This window comes from Dipodomys ordii, unplaced genomic scaffold (genome assembly GCF_000151885.1).
Source record: "Dipodomys ordii isolate 6190 unplaced genomic scaffold, Dord_2.0 Scaffold4, whole genome shotgun sequence".
NCBI classification, from domain to species: domain Eukaryota; kingdom Metazoa; phylum Chordata; class Mammalia; order Rodentia; family Heteromyidae; genus Dipodomys; species Dipodomys ordii.
In genome coordinates this window covers 16,030,581-16,052,887 of record NW_012267220.1, presented here as the reverse complement: position 1 = coordinate 16,052,887, position 22,307 = coordinate 16,030,581, and the positions used below count along the sequence as shown (strand labels likewise).

The 22,307-nt window shown below is 36.7% G+C and overlaps 1 protein-coding gene across 5 annotated transcripts in view; it reads left to right on the top strand.

The window, feature by feature from the left end:
• The window catches only part of Sorbs2 (sorbin and SH3 domain containing 2), a 92,877-nt gene that overhangs the window by 61,791 nt on the left and 8,779 nt on the right, over window positions 1-22,307 (top strand). For 4 of the 5 annotated variants that reach the window (XM_013026532.1, XM_013026513.1, XM_013026551.1 and 1 more), the window contains 5 exons: window positions 1,057-1,145; window positions 2,327-2,373; window positions 4,016-4,130; window positions 4,215-4,343; window positions 7,122-7,322. In XM_013026532.1, the coding sequence (XP_012881986.1) occupies window positions 1,057-1,145; window positions 2,327-2,373; window positions 4,016-4,130; window positions 4,215-4,343; window positions 7,122-7,322 (581 nt within the window). Of the gene's footprint in view, window positions 1-1,056; window positions 1,149-2,326; window positions 2,374-4,015; window positions 4,131-4,214; window positions 4,344-7,121; window positions 7,323-22,307 lie in introns of all 5 variants that reach the window. The other variant, XM_013026524.1, reaches the window with a different exon arrangement.

Below are 22,307 nucleotides of genomic sequence, written 5' to 3'. Positions count from 1 at the left end.
ACATCGACACATACAAGTCATATAAGTGGGTAAGGAGTAAGATGCTGCTAAAAAAAATTGCAATAACTATTTTGTAATGAAATAATTCATACTCTGCTTTAAGATGAACAAACTCCTCAATAATTCATAAACCATTTGGTGACTGATAGGAGGCTCTGTTTACCCCCTTTGTTTTTTAAAATAAATTATTTCTCATAAGCCTATAAACATCTTAAGACGCAATCAGTATTTTAAAAACAGAGAAGTAGATGGAGAGGAAGAGGGAGAAGCCAAGACAGAAGGAGAGAGAGAGAGAAAGGGAAGAAACAACCACAGTTTTGTTGTCATCATATTTATTCATCTCTCTTTCATTAATATCTGCTTAAAATGTTGTTCCACAAAACATTTCTGTTTCTACAAATTCTTGTTGTTTCCATATTCTCTATCTTCCATCCTTATAGTAATAGTAATAAATATGAAACAAACAGAAGTGGTAAATATGGAAAAGGAAGATTTACTTGAAAAATCTCTTTTACTGTCTACACTGCTGTGGTGCAATAAATCATCAGTGAAGCAATCATATTTATGTATATTAGAATGCAACTCCCGGGCTGGGAAGGTGGCTCAGTGGTAGAGCGCTTGCCTTGCATGCATGAGGCCCTGGGTTCGATTCCTCAGCACCACATAAGCAGAAAAAGCCAGACGTGGCGCTGTGGCTCAAGTGGTAGAGCGCTAGCCTTGAGCTGAAGAGCTGAGGGACAGCGCCCCGGCCCAGAGTTCAGGCCGCATGACTGGACCTCCCCCTAAAAAAAGAACGCTACTCCCTTGGGAATCTCTGCTTTTGAAATGTTCTCATTTTATGTGTGTTACATCTCACCATTATCATTGACTATGGCTTTTGCACCTACATTTTCATCAGTGATGTCTCTCCAAATGTGGAGGAAAAATTAGTTGTCACGGGGTGGGGCTGTGAGGGGGGAGGGGGAGAGGGGGAGCAGGGAAAAGGATGAGAAAGCTGTACTCAGTGCAAAAAAAAAAAAGAATATTCCCTCTGATTGGTCTTGTCCTTTCCAATAGACCAAGAGTCCCCGAGAAATTACCCATCGGTTTTGACGGACCTGGGGCGAAGTGCACCGAGGGACCGACGAGGAACTCCAGATAAAGAGGTAGCTCATTACACAGCATGGGAATCTCTTCTAACAATGTATATGATGAGGTATTCACCTGCCCAGTATATATCCCAACCCTGGAAAGAACTGAGTTTGGAACGTCAGATAACAGCTGAGAAATCAGAAAGAGCTTTCCTTGGAATTGGAGTCAAGCCCTGGAGGCAGTTGACTCCAGCTCCACTTCTCAGTTTGGGCTGTGAGGCCTATCTGAGGCCTCAGAGTTAACAGCTGTAAAGAATCCTGAATCACTGATGGCACAAAGCTTTTCTCTGTACTGTCTCCTTGCCCTACTGGTCTAGGAGTGAACTCAAGGTCAACTGTGATGCAAATACAAATTCTATATAAGTAATTTTTCTGGCTTGCTTTTATTGGAGAAGATACCTTAAAAAAGGGACCAACTGGCTGTTAGTCCATGGCCTCCAGTACCAGAACATTTGTTCCTGTCCTGAAGCTATGAGAGTTAACCAACATTGAAAGCCAGCCTAGGACTGATAACCATTCCAGGAGGAACTTCCAGGTGTGGAAGTGCCTGAGGGACAACCCCAAAGTCAGATATTGTCCAGGTTTCTTGAAGTTCAGAGAATGGGATAAATACCACCAACCATAAAGTACTAGATTTATGAGCCCAGAGCTTGTGTCACGTAGTAACCAAATGATGAACAGCCAGCTGGCTGTGTGTGGATTCCTGAGCTCACTTGAGGATATAAGACAATCACACCTATACTTTTTGGCCCCTAATTGGCCTCCCAGTGATAACTGGACTAATAGTTCTTGGCTAATATGTCCACAATGTTTATGAAGAAGATTCTGGCTCTCCACATGTCTTTTGGTCCTTCTGTTGAGACTCAGACTTCGATCAGTGCACAGAACATAGAGCAATGGTCCCTCCACCCCTGTCTCAAGAAAATAGTTACCAAAATTACACTTTTCACCAAATTCTCAGCAGGTACTTTATTTTCTTAAAATAGCATTGTCCCTGTTAATTCCTAAAATATAGATTATAATTGATAAATCTAGATTTAGAATTCACTGCTTTAATTGTAAATTGAATGTAGGAGTTACACTACATAGGTTTAATCATTCCTTGAGGTGTCATTTTCCTTTAACACATGTGGAATTGCTTTCTTGTAGGAAATCAGCATTCTACACTAGTGCTAATTGCTGATCTTTCTTTTCAGAAATTGCCTGCAAAAGCTGTTTATGATTTTAAGGCTCAGACATCTAAGTAAGTAGGACACACATTTTCCATCTGATTTAGGTGAGATTTAACTGTGCTGGTAAAACCTCAGGAGGTAAGTATTACAATAGAGTGGGTTACAGCTAAGACCTCAGACTAATTCCATCTTCCACTTGAATTACTTTGTTCATTCAGAATTAGTAATTGAGATGCAACTATTTTATTTTCATTTTGAATTCAGTTGGGAAACACTAAGCCTTAAATTTACATGAGCATGTTAGAGCACAATGTAAAATGAAAAAGAAATAAATCTCTTTTTCTAGAGTGTGTGTGTGTGTGTGTGTGTGTGTGTGTGTGTGTGTGTGTGTGTGTGTGTGTGTGCTGGTACTAGAGCTTTTACTCAAGGCCTGGGTGTTGTCCCAAAGCTTCCACCAAAGCTGGAGTCTACCACTTGAACCACATGATCTTCAGATCTCAGCTTCCTAAATAGCTAAGATTACAGGTATGAGCCACCAGCTCTTGATTCTTTTTCTAAAGTTTTTGGTCAAGAATTAATTTAAAATAAAGTTACAGGGAGTAAATTGATGTCTGTGTTACTCAAAATGAATAAGGTCTTTAGAGTTTACATTTTTAAAAGTTCCTGATTCACCTATTGTAGTCTAAAGAGTCAAAATGGAAAAAAGGCTTAATACCATTAAAACATTTTTATTTTTTAAAAACAAAATGTATAAAGATGATGAGAATTTTTGACTGTGTTTGGATTTAAAAGGTATTCATCTTTGTGCCCCATCAAACTCTTCAAAGAATAAGATCTTTTCTGTCACACAAAAGTAATTCCTTATCAAAGTACCTTAAATACCTCTCAACCTCAAAAATCTAATAAATTTTTTCTGTTTTTTTTTTCCTTGAGACTACCTGGTATTTGTCTTTCTTATGAATTTTGGCACATTAAAGGTATACTGTAGGAGTAGATTTCCATAGTGTAAACCCTTTGAACAATGTAACAAAATGAATACCAGGAAGTAAAGCCATGTCTGGTCTGAGGATAGGGCTGAAGGGGAGAGGAGCTGTTGAGTGGAGAGAGAGGATGAGTGAATTTAATCATAATACTCAGTGTGAAAATGGAACCAAGTAACTTGAGGGGATTGGGTGGGGGATAAATTCAGGTGAGAACGATGGAAGAGTGAACTGATCAGGACACATTGTACACATAAACTGGTATGCTAAATAAAACTCCTTTCTATAACTATCTAAAGATTGTGTTGAATGTGTGTATGTGTGTATATTTGTGTGTAGATATGGGATTAGTCTCTACTAACTAGCTTCAGGACAAAAGAAGAACTCAGTATAGCACGAATCAATCATTTTCCAAGCATTATAACACTTCTACTAAACTAATGATGAAATAGCAATAATCTGTTCTTTTTTTACATTTCCTGTCCAACTGCCTGGGATTTATACAGAATGTGATGCTTGTGCTTTTCTGAGTCATTTCTAATTTCATATTGTAAGTGGCTTCGAGGGATTTTCAAGAAAAAAAAATTTACCTAACGGAGCTCAATAGATTGTTACTGGTTGGAAGGATATTTCCCAGACAAACACAGATCTAAGGAGGGTGCTGATCTTAAGAATAATTGCTAGTCATCCAGGGAGGGAAAAAACAAAAACACCTCTAACCCATCTCTTTCAGGGAGTTGTCCTTTAAGAAAGGGGATACCGTCTACATCCTAAGGAAAATTGATCAAAATTGGTATGAGGGAGAGCATTATGGACGAGTAGGCATTTTTCCAATCTCATACGTGGAGGTAAGGTCTTTCCCCTTCCCTCCTGACTGATTGTTTCAAAAAAATCCCCACCAGTTGAAGGACCAATGTGTGCTTTCCGTGCAGAAACTCACCCCTCCTGAAAAAGCACAGCCTGCAAGACCCCCTCCCCCAGCCCAGCCTGGAGAGATTGGAGAAGCCATAGCTAAATACAATTTCAATGCAGACACAAATGTGGAGCTATCACTGAGAAAGGTGAGCTGGCTGGGTTCTTCATAGATGTGTTTGAAATGACAGCAGGTTTCTGAAACTACAATCATAGTTACCTTGTTTCTTTAGACATGGAGCAGGGGAATTAATTAAAAACAATTATAGGCCATTTTGTTTATTAAACAATGGCATATATTTGTAATAGTCAATCACTACTGCACAAAGTAAGAACAGATTAATAATAAATAATAATAATGATTCTTTATTAATTAGAATCATTTGGATGTCCCATGCCTACAGGTCAAATATTTAGCCAGGTAAAAGGAAGGCAAATTCCACAGTTGTGGTCCTAAAGGATCCACATCTCATTCTCTTTTCAATTCTAATTGTACTCTGTTGATTCTCTGCTACATTCCTTTTGGCACTACTAAACATAGACAGCCATGTAGCATGACATAAGCAGTACCCAACTTCTGTTTCATACTATGAAGAAAGCCTTTTCCAGACCTAGATATGATGATGCCTACCTATAATCCCAGATATTCAGAAGATGGAGATAGGAACATTTCTGCCTAAGACCACTCCTGGCAGAAGTGTGAGACTCTGTTTAAAGAATAAACAAAAGCAAAAGAACAATTGAAACCAGGCTCTGGTGGCTCATGCCTGTGATCCTAGCTACTCAGGAGGCTGAGATCTAAGGATCGCAGCTCAAAGCCAGTCCAGGCAGGAACGTTGGTGACACTCTTATCTCCAGGTAACTACTAGAAAACTGGAAGTAGCCCTGTGGCTCAAAGTGGTAGAGCACACTTTTGCTCAAGGACAATGTCCAGGCCCCAAGTTTGAGGCCCATTACTGACACACAAAAAAATGATATGACTCAGGTGGTAGAACACCTGCCTGGCTAGCATGAAGCCTTAAGTCTGATCTTCAAGTACTACCAACACTAAACAAACAAGGAAATAAAGGATTTCTCAGTTTAACCCCAAAACAGCCTTGTCACTGATTGTTTTGGGTATAATAAGAATTTTTGTATTGAGTTTTTATTGTAAAAATACTGTACAGAGGAGTTACATGAGCAAGGTAATGAGTCCATTTCCTATCCAGCATTGTTACTTCCTCCTTTATTTTTCCCCTACCATCCCTTTCCTCCCCACCTCCCCAACTCCTCCCTCCCCCTTCATTTTCAACATAGTATCTTGTACTTCTCATTGTTACAATGGATCAGCTTATATCCTTATTTCAACATTTTATTATTTCCCTTCCTTTCCTCAAATTAGAAAAATGTATACACCAGATCCAGGGCACCGGAATCAAATATAGTGAAAACAGGGGTTATACCATAGAGAAAGAGCATACAAAAGAAACAAAAAAATCACATGGTTCATTATAAATACATTAAAAACAACAGCAAGAAAGATAAAACCACCTAATCTTCGATAAGGGAGCTAAAAAAAAAAACAGAATGGAAGAAAGACAGCCTCTTCAGTAAATGGTGCTGGCAAAATTGGTTAATCGCCTGTAGAAAACTAAAGCTAGATCTTAATATATCACCCTGCACCAGAATCAACTCCAACTGGATCAAAGACCTTGAAGTCAAAGCAAACACCCTGAAAACATTACAGGGTGGAATTGGAGAAACCGTAGTTCTCCTTGGCACAGGCCGAAATTTTCTTAATAAAGACCCAGAAGTTTGGACAAATGGGATTGCATGAAACTGCAGAGGTTCTGCATGACAAAGGACATAGGTAGCAAGATCCATAGAAAGCCCACGGATTGGGAGAAAATCTTCACTAGCCATACAACAGACAAGGGTCTCATATCTAAAATATACTAAGAATTTTTAAGCTTTGTGTAAATTCACTTTTCCTTTTCAGTATGTTCTGCTTAATGAGATTAGGACTCACTAGGTAAAATATCCACAACTTGGACAACAAAAGAAAAAAGAATCTTCAATAGGTAGTCCTTAAATAAGAGTCTCATTTGGTCCTGAAGTTGTTAGATATATCTCCTTATCCTTATTTGACATACGGTGATTTCAACTTCTATATCCTTTTTGGATGCAGCTTTAAATTTTGCTGTTCAGCAGCAATTTGCTGATTTAATTCTGTATCAGACATAGTTTTGAGTTCAAATTTAAATTATGTTCTATAGCATTGATTTGGTGGCTACAGGTGGCAGAACCGTGAGTAAAGTTTTATGACTGCAAGAGCCAAGGATTCTGTTGAAATACGTAGTGAACAGTCATGTCGTGGCCATCACACAATCAGCAGGTGTTCTTCCTTCCTGATGCAGATGGAAGGCTGTCAGTCCTGGGCCACAGCGATGGATATTGCCTGAATCCTTTCCATTCACTCTTTATCACTGGTTAGCATATGGACATTTCAATCTTATCCTACCAGAGGTTTGACCTCTGCCACTCATTTTCAGACTCAAGCAATTGCTACAGGTTCATCCCATCAAATCTGTAAGAAACAGGAATGTGTTATGCTCATTAAGTTATTATCTTTCAAACCAAGTCTTTAAAAAAAGAACTTATGCAAGTCATCATATACAATACCCGTATGAAATATATAAACCCATTCATATTAACCAAGTACCATTAGAGAAGAATCTGCTGTGACGACTCGATGACTTAATTGCATGAATGTGGTTGATCATCTGTATTTTTCTACTAAACACTAGCCCTTATTTATGTTCCTTTGGTTAAACAAAAACTGGGGGATAAACCTTTCCTTATAGAAAACTATTATTTCTGAGAAAACAATAAAAATATGTTTTATATTATTGTGTATTTATGATGCATTTTCTTAATGTTTATTTCAGGGAGATAGAATTATTCTTCTGAAAAGAGTTGATCAAAACTGGTATGAAGGTAAAATTCCAGGAACCAACAGACAAGGCATCTTCCCAGTTTCCTACGTGGAAGTGGTCAAGAAGAACACAAAAGGTGCTGATGATTACCCTGACCCTCCAATACCCCACAGCTACTCTAGTGATAGAATCCATGGCTTGAGTTCCAACAAGGTAAGGAGATATTCTATCACAATAATTAATATAGTACTTGGGGCTGGAGTAAGATAACCAGCATGTGATTTGGGGATATCAGATTAGAACATCACATCTATTGCAAGGAAAGGAATTTATATATTATATAGTTATACCTGCGAGTACCACGTCATAAGTATAACCTAGTTTTGCCCAAATAGGTGCTGGCATAAAGGTTTAATGCTTCATTTTGATGGTTCCATTATCAAGTTTAAAAAACTGAAAGAGGTAAAGAAAACATCAGTGTCATCAGCTTGCACATTACATATATTTCTGTGTATATATATTTTAGAAAACAATTTTATTTCTGAAAGTTGATTATTTGTGTCACAATGTATAAATAAGGTAATTATGTACCTGCATAGATATGGTTACAAATTATACAAATATATATGTGGACACATGCAAATAACATGTCTATACATTATGTATATATATGCATATATAAGTATATGCATATATGCACATATATATGAACATATAATATATTTTCCAAAATGATGTAGCTCAAAAACACATGGTTATTGACAAAATTCTACAGAAGTCTTGGGAATCTTTTGCAAGAACTCAACATTTAAATTGTATCTTTAATTCCACTTATTTATTAGTTTGAATGAAAATGTGCATATTGGAAGTTTTCAGTCTTATTTCATTTGTTTCAGAACTATCAATTCTACTGTTTCACGTGAACTAGTAACTAAAGATGGTTATTTTCTTCAAGATGTAACTTAAAAGGGGATTTTCTTTTTGAATTTGCTTACTAGAAAAATCTATCCTTTTTTCACTATGTATATTTCTTCTATTTTTCTGTTGAATTCTATTTTTTATAAAGAGTACTTAGTAATTGCCTTCTCCTCACTAACTTCATAGCATAAAAATTAAAATTCCCAATGAATTACTTCCCAACATCTCAAAACATCTCTGAGATACATAGTTTAATAATTTGCATAGTATAGTAGTTGTTTGTAACATCCATGCTGAGAGATGTAAAAATAATGCACCTCCAGCTAGCAAGTACTTTCCTGTCCCAGATCATTTCCAGATAGCATCTAGGTAATGGAAATCACTCCTGAAAGATGAATCTTAGAAGAATTTTTACATAAGTTAAATGATCTACAAATCGATCTTAAGAGAGGTGCTTTTCCATTAAATGAGCTAAGTCTAGGTATTTTATTTATTCTGATCCTCTTTGAAGACAGAGATTTGGATGGGAGTAATTAGCCTCAATCATCCAGCATTAGATAATGAAAGTCTCATACTATCTGATTTTATTTGATTATTGTAAAGTTCTGTAAAATCTTCTTACCAGTAAATATATTTACCAGTAAATATACTTAAGTATTTACCAGTAAATATATCTTTATTGAGCTATTTGCATTTTGAGATCAATATCCTTCTGCAATAATTCCTATTGATAGAGAAAAGATAAGAATCCTCAGGCATATATGTGTCTTACCCATCACCCAGCTATCTTAAAAGACCTGCCAGATAAATCAAGTGACTAAGCTCTTATAAAATGTCAGGAAGTTGTTTAAACAAGGGATTACTTAGCATTAAGAACCATGTAGCCTAATTAACAATGACAATATAATCATTTAGAACACAATGTTTTATCTTGATTTCAAATGTGGTTTAAATATATTTTCAGTTTTTCTTAGCATACCAGGTTTTAAACATAAGAAGGTATAGATTTCATTAGTAACTAATTAGTGTTTTAATCTCACTGAAAAGAAAAAATAAGTTAAAAATTTATGTCCACAAATTTGAGAAAAATGCTTACTGGTTTCAGTCCAACTAGAAATCATGCTGCAGTGTCATTTGCTTAGTGAAAGGAAATTTCTCAGTGCTATTGCCCTGAACATGTCCTATTTCATGACTGATACTTTCAAATAGGGAAGAGCTCACTAATGGTTTTTAACATCCCTTTAAAACACTTGCATGTTTCTTGGCATGTTATCAGAATTTTAGGGAAGACTGAAATGTAAGCTAGTATTATTTCTCCTTTTAGTACAATAGAATCCACTTCTTATGCTTTGGAAGACAAGGTAATTGTATAACTGTGGTATTATGGGTATATTGTGGTGGTATAAGTACTCCCCAATACTAGATTTGACTTTGAGGATAATCAAATCCATGATCAAATGAAGCACTGTTAACCTGCTAAGCTGTATATTGGTGACACTGGGGTTAATGGATATAGTAGAAGAGGTAAAGAGCAATAGCAATACTGAATAGCAATGACAGTGGACTTTACAGGTCTTTCTTTCTCATTCATATTATTGCTGTCTGTGAGAGGAAGCAAAAAGTGAATTTCAAAATCAAATAATTAAAATCAAATCTAACTTTTTTGTATAACAAAATTCATAAAACAGAACTTTAGCCAGTAGAAGAAATTCTATAGACTGAAATGAGATGCAGATGATTTATATCTCAGTGAATAGTTCAGTATCTTCAGGACTTAGTAGTCCCAAAGCTCACATGCAGTCTCACTTTGTATCAGGTGTTAAGCAGCCTCAGGTTCTGAATCTTCTCTTGAGATGCTCACTTTAGTCTTACGCCATTCATACAACCCCATGACCATGGTATTCTATTTCTTCTTTCTTTTTTTTGAAATATTAAACAACACCATTGCTATGGTTCAAAGCCATTCCTGGAGGAAAGTCTGAGAGACTGCATCTCCAATTAATCAGCAAACTGTCAAACTGTTGATACGGTTCAAATGGAGGAGCACCATCTGTGAACAAGCAATCTGAGAAAGAACCTTAAACCAGGAAAGAAAAGAAAGGAAGGAAGGAAGGAAGGGAAAGAGAGAAAGAAAGAAGAAAGAGGGAGAGAGGGAGGGAGAGGGAAAAGAAGGAAGGAAAAAGAAAGCAAGAAAGGAGCAAGATAAGTTACTAGAATTAGTTTTCATGAGTTTGTATAAAAATTTGCCTTTTACTGTTTTGTTTAAAGCATTCCAAAATACATCACTAATACTAAGGTATACAGGAGTATGTTTCACTTTAGGAGATTAATCTTCAGAAATTATACTCCTCAAGTTTGCAATAACAGTCGAAACTTTGAGAAAGAACCAGAGTCTTTGCAGGTTACTCTTATTCCCTCTTTCTGTGGAAGTATTGAACTTTGAAGCAGTAGTTATGGACATTGTTTCATTGTAGTCATGAACTTACCTAGATAGAAATATGTTCATGTATACAATATTTATTCCATGTGTTATTATCATCTCACAGACATAAATGAGAAGATTTGAAAGTTCAAAGAATGGGCACTGTTTCAGAAAGGGAAAACAGTAAATAAACTCAGGGACCAAGGAAAGCTTTCCTGTTGGGTTTCTTTCTACATTAACACACTTAAAAAACATTTGAACTGACCCAATATCTGGAAACCTACACTATCCTTCGTGTACGAGATGGACAATTAAATCTCTTAAGATTTCACTGTCCTGGTAGTATCTTCTCATCTGATACCTAAGACCACTTCAGAGCTAGTCAAGTTTCATTGTGTACATTTTTAATTAGCATAAGTGATGTTATATATTTGAATCTCAATAAAATACCTTCAAACTTAGATTTCTTCTACATGTCTTCAAATCTGTGTTATACCAAATGATTATTCGATTCAATGCCATACTTTCTCTGCATTTCTCTCTCTGCATTTTCATGCTTGATTGTTCTTTTTCTTTGTTTATTGTGTTTAATTTCATGGTCCCTGCTCATTTCTAAGTTGGCTTCCAGTGAACCATCCCCTCCTCTTATATCCAAAGCTCCACCTGGCTCTGACATTAATTCTCCTCAGGGTGTTAATCAGGAAGGACTGTCTCTGACTGACAGGTGTCCACCAACAAACTCTGTGGCCCCAACCACCGCTTCTTTTCTGGACAACTTCTTGGATGAATTAGAGAAATTTAGTGCCTTAATCTTAGCAGCTGATCAAGCCAAACCAAATACCCTAAACGACACCGTCCTTGAAATCGAGGAGGAGCCCTCAGCACCCCTCCCACTGCCGCCAGCACCCTTACCTTTGGAGTCATCTTACTCTCTCTTGTCCCTCCCCAACTCAAGTGTGACCTCACGTGCAGCCAGGCCCTACCATACAGCACCACTGCAGGATCCTACAACGACCACGCAAAACAAGCTGGTACATTTGAAAAAACTGAGGAGGTGCTTTTCAGACCCTAAAAAGGCTCTTGAAGTCCTGGGTGATAAATTTGTGGCCTCTGCATGCAGCAGTGTGCGTGCCTTGCCTGTCACCCTCCCTGCCATTGGAGAGGAAGAGGAGGAAATCTGTGAGGGGGTTGTATACCAGAGATGGCAACCAGAATCTGAAGAGCATGAAGCCTTGTGGGGTGACTATGAGGCTGCAGAAGTGACACCAAAGCTGCAAATTGAAGAGGAGGAAGAAGAGAAACCCAGCTGCTTAAAAGCTCTGGTAGGCACACCCACAGACACTAGGGTCCCAAAGGAAAAGAGCAACACAGCAAAAGATATCAATGCGGTATTTAGATAGTGTCTAATTGCTAAAGAACTAACTGACCTTACTACAATTAGCTAGGATAGTTAGTTAGCCATAGTAATAAACATCTGTTTTGGTACTGCCTTAGCATATTTTCTTACAAGGCCTGAAAGCATTGAGTGAGTCAGAGGGTGGAGGGATACATAAAAACATACTATAGTTTGATAAATTGACATAAATATCTAGTGCCATTGTCCCATTATTTCTGACTATAAATTCCTACTTCAAGTTTTTTTTCATTTACATAATTTTTCTAGTTTTCTAATATTAATAATGACAACTGATGGTTGACTCTTACTGCCAGACAATATTCTCAGGGTTTTCCATCTTTAATTTTTAAATCTTGGAGAGTGAGAGATGTTATTACCCCACTATAGAGACAGATTAATTCAACTCCAGGGGGGAAAAAAACACATATACACAGCATGCCTTTGATATGAAAACACCTTGCAAAAAATAAATAGATGTTTAAAATAAGGACAAGGAAATAAAGAAAATAAGGAAAAGGAGAAAAAATACTATTTCAGTCTCCATTTGACTTTTCTGAAGTGATCGTTATATTCAAGTTGATAATTGCTTAAGAACTGGATCCTGAATCTTTCTCTTACAAACAAGGTATCTTGAACCATAGTTTTAACCAAAGAAGGAAGAAAATGTTCTGAAACTTTAATGTATAAACCTCTTCTTTAAAAAAAAATTAATAGTGCTCTCTCAAATATATGTCATCAGATTTTAAAAGTGAATATAATTACTTGAAAATATTAAACAAAAAGAATGATTCAAGCTGGACTCAGTGATAAGTACCTGCTATCCCAGATATGCAGGATCAAAGTCCTGGCTGACCCAAGGAAAAAGTGAGACCCTCAAGTCATCAAAAATAGTATGGCATGATTAAAGTGGTACAACAAGTAAAAGTTCTTAAGATCAAACTTCAGTGCTACCCTCCCCGCAAAAAAATTAAGGAAAGAATAGTGTAACGAGGCATGGTGACACATCACTTCCCTAGCTGTCTAATAAGCTACTCAGCAGTGTGTAGCCAGCTTCCAACAGACTAGAAAGAATCATTTTAGGGCTTTAGCTACTTGATTTACTTCACATTTAGAAAGTGTCTTCCTATAAATATATCATGAAGAAGTACAATCCAGATATTCTTATGTCCAGCCATCTACATCCAAACAAAATTAAACTAACTTTTCAAATCAAATCCCAAATGCAAGTGCTTTCAGAAATGTCATTTCCCAGGGTTGGTGTCATTAAAACTAGTTAAGTTGGGAAAATGCTCTAGAAGCCATGCATCCTCATTTTGGACATAAACGTATTCAAATCTTGTCTTTTCTCAATGTTTAAGCCACCTTCGTTTTCTTCCGGAGATCCAAGGACTACACCTTTCCCCAGCTGTCTGTTTTCCTCCCCTCCATTTCATCCTCCTTTGGTCTCTGCACTTTCTCAGCCCACCCAGCCTTACTCACCTCCTCTCCTCCCTAAATACTCTTATCAGCAGGAGATAAGTTCACCAAAAGTAAAGGTAACTGCATCTTGAGTGTGGTTTATTGCATGTCTTTGAATGAACTTCAGTAGAGATGTACATTTCAATGTGTGCCTCCTTACAAAATCTAAGAAAATATGTAGTGATGGTTAACAACTTGTAGCATCATTAACATGGCCTCTGCCCCCAAAAAACACTTGAAAAGGTACATCTGCAAAACAGCTATACTTACTCACATTCAAGAGAAAAGCAAAGTAAAATTTATATTATGATCACAAGTAAGCATCAGGATTTTAAGAAGGGTAGAATCTGCTTGAGAACCATCTCATTCAAAGAAACCAGCCTTGTGTCTGCTGTCTCCTGTTATACCACAGTGGATGTATTTCCCACCTTGAGCAGGTGCAGAAGAGTAGCAAAGCAGGATGGTCTAACAGTGACTATTTTAAGTTTTGCTCTTCCCCCAAGGTAAATAAAATAAGGATGTAAGAAGGATGTTTTGTTGGTAGCAACTGTCAGAGTCTTCATCTCTAACACCTTTATGCTAGTGCCATGTTGGTATTTTGGTCTCCCAAAAGATATCATTTAAAAATAAAAAGTGGGGCTGGGAAGGTGGCTCAGTGGTAGAGTGCTCGTCTTGCATGCCTGAGGCCCTGGGTTCGATTCCTCAGCACCACATACGCAAAAAGAAAAAAGCCGGAAGTGGCGCTGTGGCTCAAGTGGTAGAGCGCTAGCCTTGAGCTGAAGAACTGAGGGACAGCGCCCAGGCCCAGAGTTCAGGCCCCATGACCAAAAAAAAAAAAAATTAAAAATAAAAAGTGTTGTTTTAGACAAAATGAATGATTAACCTTGGAAAGAGATCATGACACTGACAGTGTGGAATCAGTTCATCGCAGAAGGTTTCAAGAATGATCTCTTTTATACAAAAGGTGATATAGCCTTTACATAGTAACTTATCCTCATATTTAATTTTTGACCATGAAAATGAGAACATCTACAGATTAGTGAAAGAATAAAGCTCTGATACAGCAATGTCTCCATATTCTGATACACCTGTGTGATACCTGAGCATTGCCATTAATATGATCTTCAACATTCTGATACCTCCACTACTTCAGCCAGTCTGTGACTTCACCTCTAGTGTGGAGGAAACTTCTGATAAAACAACATATTTTAAATTGCTCTTTGCTTAGTGAATTTTTCTTTTAACAGGAAGAAAAATTGCTCCAAATTTTAACTATTATAAATTCATTGAACTACTATAAATTCATTTTATAATGACAAGAATTTGCCTTCCCTTTTATGGGTTTTTATTCGTGTGTGTGTGTGTGTGTGTGTGTGTGTGTGTGTGTGTGTGTATGTGTGTGTGTGTGTGTGATCCTGGGGCTTGAATTCAGGGCCTGGGCACTATCCCTGAGCTTGTTTTCTTAACTCAACGCTAGCATTCTACCACTTGAGCCACAGTTCCACTTCCAACATTTTTGGTGGTTCATTGGAGACAAGAGTCTTAGGACTTTTGATGATTCTCAGATCTCAGCCTCCTGAGTAGGTAGAGTTACAAGTGTGAGTTACTGTTGCCTGCCAGTCTGTGGTATTATTTTTAAGGCCAGCATATTTACCCATTGCCTTTTCTTATTACCTCTTGTGCCTTAAGCTCAATCAACAAATGAGAAAAAGCTCTGGAATCTTAGTCCTCCCATTTAAAGAGATAGAGGGCTTAGATTTCAGTATCAATGAAAACCTAGGATTTAGAAGTTCATTATGCTACAAAAGCCAGGCTCATTTCAATTATATCCAGAATGATATGATGGAATGTAGGTATTCACAATAACTATATTTCACAAGAATGTTTTAATAACTACACAAAATAGTAAGTTCCACAAAAACAAACTCTTTTCTCATGTTTGGCAATAAATGTTGCTTTAATTTCCCACTGCATTTTTAATTGCATCTGCGATCCAAAATTCTTCCATAAGAGCAAAATTTGCTGCTACTCATTTACCACTGCTTTGTGGATTACAGACTGCTTAAAAGATAAACAGATTGTAGGCTTGGCATATAGTCAATACTTTCCCTAGTCTTTTATTTTTTATTATACTTTGATCTTTAAATAGTTGTACTGAGGAGTTTCAATTCAACATATCAGCTTTGGCTACAATACATCTTGATCAATGGCGCCTCCTCCATCTCTCCCAACCCTACCCATTTCCCTCAATGTTTCAAGTTCCATTTCCACAGGTACACATTGAATATTGTAACGACATTCTCCCACTATTCCTCTATTCATTCAGCTCCCCTGACTTTTTCATTATCTGTTTTTAAAATAACATTTTCACCATAAAACTTACTGTGAATCTCAGATCTTTCTCCATGTTACAGAATACTTTATAGAAAAGAGACTTGTTGGTTGTAGGCTCAACTTGGATTTCTTCCTAGAAACTCAGCTCTTGTGATTCTATGAGGAAGTCTCATCACCCTTAAGCAATTACATCAAAAGGTTGGTGCCTTTGACCACTTTCCTAAAAGAAAGTTAAGCCCAGCTGGGCCCTGGTAGCTCACACCTGTAATCCTAGCTATTCAGGAGGCTGAAATCTGAGAATCCTGGTTCAAAGAGTCAGCTGGCGCAGGAAAGTTCCTGAGACTCTTGTCTCCAATAAACTACTCAGTAAAAGCCAGAAGAGGCACTGTGGCTCAAGTGCTAGCCTTGAGCAAAAGAAGCTCAAGGACAGCACCTAAGTCCTAGGTTCAAGCCCCAGAACTGGTACTCAAAAATAATTAAGCCCTGATTCTTTCTAGTATAATCATATGATCCTTTTAGCTATTATTGTCCATCCTTTGCCTTTTATCTATGACCCTTGATAGTTATAGGAACTCTGCATTAGTCAAAAGTGAAGTAGTTGTGTTTGCAGTAAACTAAAAATAAGGTAGAAATATGTGTCTCTTGCATATACTATAAAGTACCCTAGAGAGGTATGATGACTTCAAAGACATCAGGAAATACAGAAGATTCCAAGAAATTACTTCTATCCCAACATTCAAAATATAGTACTTGAGCATATCCAGGAACAAAGAGAACAGGAAATGTGTCTTCATATAGAATGGGTTTGAGTCAACTAGCACCCTTGCCCCCATTACTGAAGAAAACAGGAGAACATTAAGAATTCTCTGCCAGGACCTTTAAGCAAACAAGCCACATGTGTTTTATCTTAAGAGATTAAAGATATAAGTCAAAAATTTCTAATGATTACTAAATTTTGCCTAAATGAGAATTAAGAAAGCCACATGTTTTTAATAAAAATTATTTAGTCTTACTAAACATCTCTTAAACCAAATTAACTACAGGATACAATGTTGCTAGATACTGTCCACTACTAAAAACTTATATGAAGATTAGCTAATTTGATGTATTAAAAAAAGAATTTACTTTTAAAAAAACACCAAAAGAATCAAATTTGTCGGTAGGACAGAAATGAGTATTTATAGTCCACCATTTTTCCAAAAAGAATCTTTATGGTTTTTATTTTTCCTTATGTATTTTGGTAGACACTTTTGCCCTTAACAACAGTCTAATACTTTCCATGAAATTTCATGGGTACTAAATTTGTTTTTTGTTTAATCTCAATCCCACTTTGTCTAATCAGTACACACAAAGAAAAACGTCAGTTTTGAACCCAATGGTTATGGCTTCTGCTAAATATAGAACATTTCTTATATATGTTCTTAGCCAGGCACATGGCATCCAGTAACTCTAGCCTGCCAGCTTCCTTCTATAAACCTTTCTTCACTCTGCCTCTGAGTCCCTTATCAAAGCAGTAGCCCATCCTTGGCAGTTGGAAGCTATATGGAGGAGCCAGGAGAGCTGTGTGCAGACTTCTTCCTGCCCTGTCCTAACTTTGGCATGCTGTGTGTGCATGGAAAACAGAGTGCCAGAAAGAACCTTCCTAAAGATTGCATCATGAAGATGAGATCTAACTAACTTCTTACGGCTTTTCCAGGCTGATTTAAAACAGGAGTTATTTGTCCTGGGTAAACCTCCTCTCAGCCCAGTGATGTCTAAGAGGTCCTGCGGCTCGCCACTAAACAGGGTAGGGTCAGACACCCCCATCTTGTCGCAATCATCCTGGCTACCCTCTCTGTCTGTGGGCTAGTTCCTTTGCTTGCAGCTAGCAGTAACGTCAAATGGTAGATTCCCTTGATAGAGGTGCTCAGGAGGCTATGAGATATAAAATCAGATCCTAAGTCTTTGGATTGTGTGCTTCCCTACTGAGTGTTGAGTTTTCCTAAATGCAAAGAGAGAGAGAGACAGAGACAGAAAGAAAGAGAGAAAGAAAGGAAGAAAGAAAGAAAGAAAAAGAGAGAGAGAAAGAAAGAGAGAGAGAGAGAGAAAGAAAGAAAGAAAGAAAGAAAGAAAGAAAGAAAGAAAGAAAAGAAGGAAGAAAGAAAGAAAGAAAGAAAGAAAGAAAGAAAGAAAGAAAGAAAGAAAGAAAGAAAGAAAGAAAGAAAGAAAAAGGAAAAGAAAAACCACCATGGTCACATTCACCAGTACACCAGCAAGAACAGATTGTGTTTTCTACAACTGCCTCATGTTGGTAGACTAACTCAGTGCTTTCGAGTCAGTTTTTTTTTTTTTACTACAAATAACAAAAATGTTGCTAATCATACACTGAATGAATCTATGTGTTGGCTTCAATGTCATTCAATTTGTTTGTTTTTTTTAATCCATGATTCTTATTTCACAATATTTTGTTGCTCTGGTAATATGTGATTCACTCACCCAGTGTCCCTTTCATCCCAAACACACGGGCTCCTGATTTGACTGCTTTCAATTCCAAACTGCTTTTTCTTTAGCTGCACAGCTCTTTAATATCTACCGAGGTTTACAGCCAATGGAGTCTGAGGAATGCAGGCAAGGAATTTGGGGATTTTCCTAGGTCAGGATTTCAGTCGCCGTCTCTATTTTAATGGACCTTGATTTAGCTGTAATAGGTTTATCTCACAGCTGATGGCTCTACATTTCAAATCCTCAAAAGCTTAATGTTTAAATCTTCCTTTCTTAGTTTCTAAATGTCGATACTGTTCAGTGCCTATGCCATCTTGTGATTTTTACAACAAAAATCAGGAGTTGTTGAAACAACTCCTCCTGTTGCCGTAGAGAAAGAGAGGAATGTGGATTGGTAGAGTTTTTAGACTCTATGAACAGCCTTCAAAGTGAACACAAAAACAAAGCCTTTTCCAAAATCATTAGAACTTACTCATAGATTCCCATAATTCTCTGAGATCATCCTAAATTCTTTCTTTGCCATCATTTTACACCATGAATTTCTACATTAGATGACATATGTTTGTGTGGACCATAAACACTCTATTTTTCTTTCAACTTATGCAAGGTTGTGCTCTACCTTCATAATCAAAAAAGAAAAATAACCCTATAAACATAGTGCTGTTATTAGCATCATTTAACTCCGGTTGACCAGTACTTCAACAAACACTCTCTGAAAAAAAAAAAAAAAAGTAGCCTTAAGAACCTTAGTTCTGCCTGGCACTGATAGCTCATGCCTGTAATTCTAGCTACTCAGGAGACTCAGATCTGAGGATCGAGGTTCAAAGGTAACCCAGGCAGAAAAGTCCATGAGACTCTTACCTCCTATTAACCACCAGAAAACCAGAAGTGGTGCTGTGGCTCAAAGTGGTAAAGTGCTAGCTTTGAGGGAAATAGCTCAGGGACCATTTCCAGGCTCTGAGTTCAAGCCCTATGACTGACCAAAAAAACAAAAACAAAAAAACCTTGACTCTGAGCTTTTAATGAGTTCAATTTTTTTACATTAGTATGTAAAGTAACTATTTAGCCTTATTTAAGAATTATTGAATATAAGACATGGCTAATCTTTCAGAGATATCTTTGCAGAAACCTAATAGATGGCTGTCAGACAACTATGTCTCCCCCTCTAGGAAGTGTGTGCTCTACTAAAGCTAAGATAATAGATCTCAAACAAGCCTTCAGTGACTCACAAATAATCCTGGCTTTGAAAATTAGCATGTGTTTGGAACCTGTCTCTATGCATCCATTTTGACAGTACTAAAAAATATTATGTATACCATAAAAAACCCATAATTTTTGTATGATTATTGTATGATACCTAAAAACCAGACACGCTAAAAAAACAAAAGATTCAAAAAATAAATATTAAAGATGCCATGCAAATAGAATTCTATTTCATTGGATTTTTCTAAGTTTAATAGTTTAATTGTGTTCTTAAGACTCATCAAGGAAATATGATACAATTCTTGCTCAAAATTTCCAACACAGTGATAGCAATGTGTTAACTTGAAAACTATTTTCTTAAGCTCACAGTTCAAGTAAGCCTCTCTGAATGTCACAGATGTATATTGTTCTATATTTATCTCAGAACTGCTAAGAAGTTATGAGTAATAGAAATGCCTGAGCAGATAGCTAAAATAGAAATGAACATAGGACAAAAATATTCCTGGCTAACAATTAATACCTCCTCAAAAACTTCAAACCCGGGATGGAAAGAACATAGACAGAGAAATAAATGATTGTCTTCTCACATTATTGTGGTCTTTAAAATATCCTTTCAGAATTAAAATTTGGCCAGACTTAACCAAAGGCAAAAACAACTTTTAACTTGTTGTTACTACTAGTCACCACTAGGTGGCAACAGAGTAAAGACACGGTGCCAGTCTTAGGATAACTGCTGAGAGTTTCAACCTGGGAAGACAGGACAAAAGCTCCTCTCCTGAGATAGTTTGCTTGAATAACCATACAGAACAGAAATACTGGCCTTAGAGACAAAACAAACAGAAATACTGGCCTTAGAGACAAAACAAAGATGCTGATTTTAAACAAGCTAGGCCATCTATTACATCCTAAAAATATTCTACTCAATAGAGTGTTTAAAAACACTATCCTTTCTAAAAGTTATTTGTAATATGAAGAAAGTATCCAATATATTTTAGTTCTGGTATATTAATCTGAAATATAGTGTTGAATTATTATCTTATAATTTCCATATGATGAGGACATGTAAGAATTAACCAATGAGCATCAGTTATAACAGCTGTCTAACAAATGAACATATAAGGTAATGAGAGACACCTTCACACAGCAGAGGGAAAATGTCTGAAAACCTGTGGATTTCTTTATGGGTTTCCTGAGGAGAGAAAGAGAAATCATAGGTTTTTTTTTCCAGCTCATTGATGGTAGAGATAAGGAAGCTGGGATGCATTCAACTGTAAGACAATGCTCAAGACAGGAAGATAGATAGAAATATGCCCTCACAAATAACTACTAGCTCTACTTGCTCTTCTATTGTTCAGATGCTTTTAAAATAAATTAATTTGACTGTGATTAAGTAAGTCTCTTCCAAACTAGTTTCTAGTTATCTGTTAACACGAGGGCAATGGCTGTGCTAGGCAAGCTTTGAAACTTCCTTGTTAAAGAAAACTGTGATTCATTCTGGACTGAAAAGTAAGCTGTGTAAAAAAGGTGATTATTTAGATGGAAACAAGATGTTTTGAAGGATAGGAAGGGAGGAGAAGAATATTGGGAAAGATGACGAAAAGTAAGGATATTATTGTCTGACACGCCCAGGAACACAAGTTGACATGAAGGGAGCTGTGGAATTTAGGGAGCTACCCACTTAAGTAATAGCCCAGTATTGGTAAAGGGACAATTCATTTAAATGATTGGGAAAGTAGAGTGAATTGAATAGATTGCATTACAGTGATGCTAAGTAAAAGGGGAGATACAGACTAAAAGTACACTGTTTTACATTCATGAACAGTCAAAGTGATATATTTTAATGTAAGGCCAGCCTGTTTTATCAAACACTATATATCATGTATAAAAGCTTCAAATTGAGCTATTCAGGAAGCTGAGATCTGACTTGGTTTGAAGCTAGTTCATACAGAAAGTCCATAAAACTCTTATCTCCAATTAAAAAGAAAACTATCAAAAAAGCTGAAAATAAAGCTGTGGCTCAAGTGGTAGAGTGCTAGCTTTCAGCAAAAGAAGCTCACTGACCAATGTCCAGACCCTGAGTTCAAGACCCAGGACACACACACACACACACACACACACACACTTCAATTATTACTCTATTTAAAACATATTAGAATGATTTAAATATATGGAAATAAGCATGTATTTAACAAAATATTTTCTCTCTTCATTAAAAGAGCAGATCATATTTTCTTATAACAAATGATGCTATGCACCACAGATAATGCTGTGATTTTTCAGTTGTGGGGCTTGAACTCGGGGCCTGGGTGCTATCCTTAAGCTTGCTTTCTCAAGGCTAGTGCTCTACCACTTTGAGCAGCAGCACCACTTCCCATTTTTCTAGTGGGTAATTGGAGATAAGAGTCTCAGAGACTCTGCCCACGGTTGGCTTCGAACAACAATCCTCAGATCAAAGCCTCCTGTATAGCTAGGAATACAGGTGTGAGCCACCAGTGTCCAACTTGTGATTATTTTTGAGACAACTGTCATCCTTTTGATTGTCACTTGAAATGTAGGAAATTAGATTTTTCTAAAGTTTCTTTTATATTTATTTTTGATTAACAAGAGAATTTTCAACATCATGCAACTCTAATGCATACTCTTTGAATGTGTTCCAAGGAAAATTTGAAGGAAAGAAACTGCTCTCTGGATAGAATGTTTAAAATATCATTGCCTATATTAGAGTAAAAATATTAGCCCAATTGTAACTTCAGAAAAAAACAGAGCTAAAAGTTTACTTGTAGTATATAGAAACATATGCAAGTGAACATTGCTGTGAAGTAATTTAAAATAAGAAAACCAAGAAATTATGAAATAATGTAACATGCTATTAATAGCAATTAATATATACAACTGTGCCATGTGAAAGTTTCATATCTATAGCTTATCTATATCATGTAGAGGTATAGAGAATACATATATATGTTTCTGAATAACTTAGTTGCTT